This window comes from Haliaeetus leucocephalus, unplaced genomic scaffold (assembly GCF_000737465.1).
Source record: "Haliaeetus leucocephalus isolate CR32 unplaced genomic scaffold, Haliaeetus_leucocephalus-4.0 Scaffold206, whole genome shotgun sequence".
Classification (NCBI taxonomy): Eukaryota; Metazoa; Chordata; class Aves; order Accipitriformes; family Accipitridae; genus Haliaeetus; species Haliaeetus leucocephalus.
Genome location: NW_010972642.1, coordinates 10,576,977 through 10,585,180, shown reverse-complemented (window position 1 = coordinate 10,585,180; position 8,204 = coordinate 10,576,977). Strand labels below are relative to the sequence as shown.

At 35.2% G+C, this 8,204-nt stretch overlaps 1 protein-coding gene across 1 annotated transcript in view; it reads right to left on the bottom strand.

Annotated features, from left to right (window-relative positions):
- Positions 1–3,788: 3,788 nt before the first annotated feature.
- The window catches only part of KDM7A (lysine (K)-specific demethylase 7A), a gene marked incomplete at its 5' end in the record, with an annotated part of 40,961 nt that continues 36,545 nt past the window's right edge, over positions 3,789–8,204 (bottom strand). Inside the window, 3 exons of the mRNA XM_010566269.1 lie at positions 3,789–5,583; positions 6,433–6,709; positions 7,842–7,927. Of these exons, the coding sequence (XP_010564571.1) occupies positions 5,489–5,583; positions 6,433–6,709; positions 7,842–7,927 (458 nt within the window). The remainder of the gene's footprint in view (positions 5,584–6,432; positions 6,710–7,841; positions 7,928–8,204) is intronic.

Sequence of the window (8,204 nt, the reverse complement as noted above, 5' to 3'; positions counted from 1 at the left end):
AAAAGCAAGTATGACAAAGTACATGGAAGTGTGAAAGAGAAATCTCTTCTTCTAGAAACTGCACACACTTAAAGGAATAAGAAGGGGGGAAAGAAAAAAGAAAAAAAAAAAAAAGAAATCAAGAGATGAGTCAGTCATCAGTACCATGAGACAAACCTGAACAAAAACCAAGAGAAAAAAATACGAAAATACCATTTGACACCCTTTTTACAGTTATAGATCTGCTAATATGATGGATCACAAACACTTCCACCTTCTTTTTACATTAGGATTCAAAAAGAATATACACATCTTCACAAAATGCATTTAGCTGCCATATAATACACATGGATTGAAATGAGATTCGCACTTTGAAAACACTTTTAAAAAATATGAGAATATTCCCTCTCACATTTCTCCAGAAGACTTCTTCTTTAAAGTGTGACAAGTAAAGGGCGCAGAGATTGGACCTAGAAAAGCATTTTTCTCCTCATGATATTCTGTAGTTTTCTGTATTTACACTGAAGCAAATAAGCAGAAGTCTGAAGAAATTAAACACTTTAGAGTGCTAAAATCAAAACATAAGCAATACAATTTTTTAATTTCAGTATTTTAAAGTACAGAAAGTGGAAACTATGAATATCAAATACAAATTTAAACAAAGCCACTTGTCCTCCTCTAGAATAATCAATGTGAACTACTTATAGAAACTTACAAATTTAAAGTAAAATCGAAACAAAATAAATACTGTACATACACTTTCCCTGCCTGCAGGCAAAAGAGGATGGGAAATACTGTTATGAATTGAAAAAAATGCTCTTAAAGCTGCAGCATCCCATTTCCCAGCCAAATACTTAACACAGTAGTGCGTTTCTGTAAAAAGGAAGACACACATACACCGACCTCTACTGAGCAGACAAGCTAATATTTTCAGAGACATTAGAAGGAAAGATAGAAATTAGACTATGAGAGTAGAAAAAGGAGAGGAAGAGACAAACGGGCCAGCAAAACGTTACTACAAAACTAGTAAATATAGCCAAGAACTAGCCCCCCTTTTCTTTTTTTTTTTTCAAATTCATTGTTTTTTTTAAAAAAAAAGATTCACCAAAGCATTGGCAGCAATAGACATTTCCCAGCAGAAGTGACAATACATATCAATATAATCTCTTAAAGTGATCCCTTTCATTCCCTTCCCACAGCATGAAACTCTTATGGCTTAATTTATATTAAAAGTAGAAAAAGTCTTTTTTTCCAAACAGAAATGCAGCCTATGAAGAACATGCATTTCCTTATCAGTGCTACTTAAACTTCCCATCCACTGCATGATTTATCATTCATACGCTCCCACAAAGAGGGTTACTAGGGTGTTTTTTGTTGTTTGTTTGTTTGGGGGTTTTTTTTTGGAAAAATGGATGTTGCAGCTTTTAATCTTGTTTAACCACAAACAGTAAGGCCCTTGGTTCCATTTATGTTTTTTCTGTGAAACAGTAGCTCTGGGCTCACTCAACCCCAGAGCTGCAAACAGCTTTTAATGGTCTGGAAGTATTATGTGAAAAGTATTATGTGGAAAGACACTAGATTTGGGGGACATGGTAGGGGGTGTGAAGGGATAGGTGAGCATGTGGAGCTTAAATCAGACACTAGTTATAAGCTTGTAGTACCAGGTCATTCTAGCTTCGGTTCTGCTTAGTCTCCACAATTACCAAAAAGGGGGTAGGCAAGATTCACATCAGCTCTGATTCCAAAACCCTGCAAAAATTTTCAACATTTACAAGTTCACTGCCTTGTGAATGAAGGTAGCTTATGCCATATAGCAAAGCCTAGGGAAAGCTGAAGCTTCTCAAATGTGATCATGACACTGTGCTCTCTTCTATCTCTACTAAAGGTAACACAAGCACTTCAACTACCAAAAAAACCAAAACCCCCAAAATCCCCCACGTGATCAGAAAGCAACAATTTTAACTCTCAACATCTAACCCTTTCAAAATTGTCTTTAAGAATGGATTCATGTAGAGTATTATAGGTTGCATAGGTAATCTACCTCAGAGGTCAACAAAGGCTACCTCGTAGCCAGGGTTTATTAGCAAGTATAGTAGGAGAAGAAAAGGGAAAGTTGCTGGAAGAGTCTTTGATATAGTTTCTAGGTGGTCTTTCCATTTTCATGTTTGTTTCTTTTTTTCAATTGCAGGAACGTGAGAACGTAGAGAATGGGAAAACCCCTACAATATTTCATTTCCTATTGTTCTGTCTACAAAAAAAAAGTTTTATGCCAAATCCAAGTTCTCTGACTTTTCAAAAAAGATTATCCTTGAAAATGAGTTACTATAGCAGGCTTAATTCTCTTTGTTGTCCTGTCAGCGTTCCCTACTCCCTCCATCTTCCACCCCAAGTGAGACAGCAAGAAAAAAATAGGGCTTTTTCTCTCCACTACAACAACACAAGGTTCAGTCCATCTACAGAAAGATTGGTGCAGTAGTGTTTTCATCTAGAACACAATAAAAAATATCCCTACATACAAGTACACAAAACAAGTGAGGTCACCACATCCTCTTCATGAGCTACCAGGAGACTTCCCCACCCCCCCTTTTTTTTTCTTTTTTTTTTCTTTCTTTCTGTTTTTTTTTTTTTTTTTTTTTTTAAATACTGCTCATCATGGCAATTTCTTTTAAATTATTTGTTCTGAGGTGGAACATCAGAATTAACTTCTGCTGGAAGCATGGGTATTTGAAGAAAATGGAATGAACCTCTGCCTGTTGACAGCCTGTGAAGAGACTATTACATAAATTCATGACAGTGGAGAGCCACTTTGAAAAAAAAAAAAAAGGTAGAAAGAAGAGTAATGAAAGAATAAAACCAAGAAGAAATAATATATATGGGTCCAGCCACATCTGTGTTCCAATAGTAAAATACAGATAAATAATGCGGATGGTCAGAAAAGACACTTTGTATAAGCCAGTCCACATGTACAAGAAAGCATACTCCATATTTTAAAATTCCTTACTCCAGATTCTATTCCGGCATACTTCTATTTTAGATAAGCGTTCTCAAAAATCTGCCTTTAAGGAGAGCGAGCTCGTTCTTCATTTTGCTCTGAATCTGATTGCTGCCCTAAACTGCAATTTTCTATTCTTAAAAAATATACAGCCAGCAAGAAGGAAACAGTTTGGTTCAATATGCTAAAGCTAAAACAGTTTTCAAAGCTTGGCAGACATTAATCCATTTGCTCAAGCTTAAGCACAGAGAGTATTTATATGGGTATATAGTTTTAACTAATATTGACAACAGTTTATTTCTTTGACTTACTTTGGTGAGAACATATTAGAAGATAGTTAAAATATTCTATTTTAACTATTTCCATCTGGAAAACATAGCACCTGAGAACAGCAAGTACTTATAGTCACTTTCAGCACCTGTAGAGTACCTCTTAGCTTATCTTCTGCTTTTTAGAAATCCTTTCTTACCTCCATTCCCAATAGTCTAAACAAGGTTGATAGCTTGCATTAAATTAAATAAAAAAAAAAAAAAACTGAAAACATGCTTTTGTGAAACCATATTTAGCAAACAAAAAAGGTTAAAAAAATTCACCCATACGCGCACACAATACACAAAAAACCTATAAAGTCAAGTCAATATAATGTAAATGCAGGGCTGCAAAAAACACTCTTAAATTATAATTTTCAAGCTCTGGAGGAAGTAAAAGCCATGAAAGCTACCTGACTTATTTGCAGTTGCATTATGTTTTGATGTTTCTCAATTCAGAAACAGGATAACATACTGCTAAATAGTTTTGACCCTGCAACAATCATAAATTTGTAAAGGCATTCATCATCTAGCCTAGACAAAAATAACTGCACAGATATTCTGGAAAGTCCAACTGAATTTGTTTTTAAACATCGAGAGAAAATGATTCCAGTATAGAATATGGAGGAAGGAAAAACTGGTATGGAAAGTAAAATCAATTCAATGACTTGTATAGCTATGCCTGAGTATTTTTACTCTCAGCAACCAAAAAAACCCCCAACCAACCAACAATATTGTTGTCACTAGCATATTAATGTTTACATTTTGGCTGGACCCTGCAAAATGCCCTTTTTCCAGAATCAAGTAAAAGTATTCTCCTTCCCGCCTTCATCCCCATCCCCCAGAAGTTAAATATTTAATTTTATATTACAGAAAAATACAAATTTAAAATCAAAATTATTTACAAAAATTCAGAATTGGCATTTGCTATCAGGTCTGTATGAAGCCTGACACAAATGACCATTCTGATACCAGTAAGCTACTTAATGCTTGTATATGCACCAGTTAAGACTTTTAATTGGCTGTCTCGACCAGCTTTGAAAGCAACACACATTCTCCTGCCTTCCTTACTCTTCAGTAAAATGTGTTTGAAGTACAATATAATATTTTAATGCTTCTTCCATGCTACATTAAGTAATATGCCAAATCTTGAGACTGCAATGTATATCTTACGAGTTATTTCAAAGTAATTATTCTGAAGAAACATTTATCTTAACTGATGTCCCTATTCCTCCAAAAAGTTATATTAGGTTTCCCTCCTTTGTACCACCTCTTAAATAACCTGTACAAACACAATTTCAGGGAGCCTTTTTACAGAAGAAAATCATGACAGAAGATCATCAGGAGGAAAAGCATGCATTCCAATTTGGAGGAAAGGGGTGCAGTTTAAAACAAGTTAGCTACTGGACTGATGTAAGAAGATTCTTCTGTCCTTAGGAGTCTCTTCTAGTCCATCAAATAAATAAATCTGTATTAAAGAGGACAGGTCAAAAAATAATCAAGCTGGCAGAGAATATGCAACTTGCAAGTCAACAGAAGCCCAGCCAATAGCTTACAAAAAGCAGGAAAAAAAATAAGATTCCATATGCCTTAATTTAAAAAATAATTAATAATGCATCTCACCCCTATTTAAGACTATAACCTGAATATCAAATTTAGGAGTCCAGACTAATCACAATTAACGTGGCTCTCCACTGCACCAAACATACATTATCAAAACAATTAAAAACTTTCACATTCTTAAATCTAAATTAATAACCCCCACAAAAAAGTCTTCCAAATAAATAGTTTTTTTAAACGAATTTAAAAGTTGTCAAAATCTATCAGAAATAAATTATTGATATACCACCTTCATCATCTTCCCCTCATTAATTAGGTCAGAAACTACCAGCAACAAATGATATTCAAGCCCTGATGAGAGACTATTTCTCACAGTCCATGTCTCTCTGAAGATTTCCCCATTCCCGTATGGTTATTGCTGAGCAGGTGTGGCACAGTGAAAATGCAGCATTGGGTTGGTTTTTTTTTTTTGTTTGTTTTTTTTTTGTTTTGTATTTTTTTTTTCTTTCTTGTTTTTGTTCATCAGGCAGTGTTTTATATGGTACATGCAAGTCTGCTTCAAGCAGAGGAATAACAGCAGCTCCAGGCTCTGTTGACCTCAATACTGGTCTGTGTAGGAAAGACAGCAGTAGTAGAAGTAGCAGCTACATTAAACAAAGAAGCGTGCATGGCCATTCCGGTTCAGCTTCAAGATCTTCCCAAGACGCTGTTTAGCAGTTGCCATTCCTTTCTTTGGACGTTTGCCTGAAAAATGAAATCAAGTACTTCAATCAGGAATTTCAGAACAAATTTTTATCATTGTAGAACAAAGATGAAACCCAGCTTTCAAGCTGAAGCAGGCAAAATTTTCACCTGAATTTTCACCAGCCTCCAAAAAAAAAAAAAAAAAAAAAAAATCAAACCAAAAAAATACCCCAAACAAAAAAAAGCTCTTCATTTGTCTGTTTGGAAGCAAACAAACAAGGAATAAGAATTGTAAAAAAAAAAAACAAAAACAAACAACAAGGAATTGTTTTCCCTAAACTCTGGCTAGCATTATCATAAATAAAGTGATTATATTATTTACAAACATTTCCAGCCTAGGGAAGGGCAGTGGGTGTGGTAGGGGAAAACCTAAACTGAGCTTCCCGAATTTTACTCAGGTAAGTTATTCCCTTGAGTAAATTATAGAAAATTAACCAGAAACTAAAAACTAAATAGTATGATCATCAGACTATTTTTTTTAAGTGTCACAGCTTTTAAGCCTTCACTTTGATAAACAAATCTGATTCAAGCCAGTGTTTCAGAGTGTAAGTGTGGTTCTGTTCCCTGTAATAAATGCATAACAGATACACCTAGAGGAGGTGCAATGGTAACTATGAAAGTTTCATCTGGCCATGCACCCAGTAAGGTCTCTCAAATTCCACCTCCACACATTCTGTGCCAAAATTTGAGTGCCCACAGGACGCCTATTTTGTATCTTTCCTCAAGGTCTAAGCCTGTCCTTTTTTCAGTTTCTGCACCTAACAGCTCTTTTTGATGTTTACAAGCTCCTTTTCCTAGTCTTCCCCCTCCCCCCCTCCACTCTGGCAAGAGCAGAGAGATAAACATTACCTTTTGTCGCCTGGTTGCTGATAGGAGGTGGATTTGATGCTGGCCTCTTCGTTGGATGAAGTGGTACAGACAAGGATGTTTCACCATACGGCCTGTCAGGGCTAAGGCTGCCATCACTCAGCCGACATTCTCCTTGAATTAGATTGGAGTCTCGTGTATACTTGCCATGCTGAAAACTCAAGCTGTTGTTGTGGACTGTACTTCTGTTTTCCTGAACCTTATGATTCGCTTCTGATGCAGCCTCTTTCTTAACGTATTTTTGAGTTTTACTTGTATCCTAGTATGGAAATGAGGGGAAGAAAAAAAGTGGAAGTTAACGCCTTCTGTCTACAAGTTCACTCCAGTTTTTCTAATTATACTACAGTATCTTTGAAAAAGATATTTCAGTTCCACGAGTGTCTGACCACTTTATGATTCCATCATTTCTTTCAGCACAGATACCTCTTAAAAATAAGATACAATATAGTATTTCTGTGCAAGCTTTTCCAAAGGCACTTAAGGGCAATGTTATAGATTAATTACACATACTAGTCTACTCAGTTTCTCTACTTTTTGGTTTTAGTGTGCATTGATCCAAACAAATGCAATTGTTCTTGATTAAACTGGCCACTATAGCAAGCTATACCATAACCACTGACTACTTAAATAGGCAATTTGTTTTCAATATTCAGCTGATGAGAGAACAAATGCTAAATTGGGAATTACAAATTGTAAGGAGTATCACGTAGTTAGATATTCTGACCAAAAAAATCCTACAAAGCACACAGTTAAAATACAGCTTTAAATAGCACCGTTATTTTGCACCTTTAACTGTTCTATTTAATCATTTAATTGTTCTTATACTTCTAATGTAGACAAGTTTAGAAATACTAAAAAAGTTCAGAGTGTAAGACACACAACCTTTCATTTATATATTCCTTGTTGGATTCCACCTGGACATCAGAAAGCAAAAATATTCCTACCTGCTGGCTGTTGAAAGGTTGTATGAGTTTGGCAGTATCAATTTCCTAAGCAAGTATCTTTACTATAAATACTATCAACAGGTTCCACTTGTTCTGATGCTCTGGTTGGGAATAACAATGAATAAACAATACAGTGCTTCCCCAGTATAGAGACTGAATGTAAATTCATGCTTTATTTTTTATAAAGTATTTTTTATTTTTCAAGATACTGCCTTGAGCTTCTTAATACTAGCCACTACGACAGAAGAGAGTTTGAAAGGAAAAAAAAACAAAACAACAATGAAAAAAAGTATGACAAAAACATAATACTCAGTTACCAGAACAAGAAGTATCTCTTATCAGATATGCAGTGTGGAAAGACCTGTCCACCATGCTTTCTGTACTTACAACTTCATGATCCCTTTTTCCTATAAAAATGTGTTCAAAATGTTTGAAGTATTGCTTTACCTGAGGGGTAATCCTCGAAACTTCATTCAGGTGTCTAGCCCATGCTGAAGTCCCCAAGTCTCCTTCCTCTTCCTTCACAGACCTACCTATAGAGAAGTTGAACAAGCTGGTATTTTAAAATCAAAACTAGGAATACAAAGTTAATTCTACATTTCAATGACTTTAAAATGAAAACAAGAAAGGAAGGAAAATACAGTGGAAAATATTTCCGAGATACAAAACAAAACAGAGCTGCTTGGTTCTACACACTAAATTGGGAAAACAATCTCACAGTATAAATACACCTAATTAAAGACCCATACACCACAGTAAGAAGGTCAGACAAACATTACTTCAAATTTGAAAGTACTGATGTTGAAGACG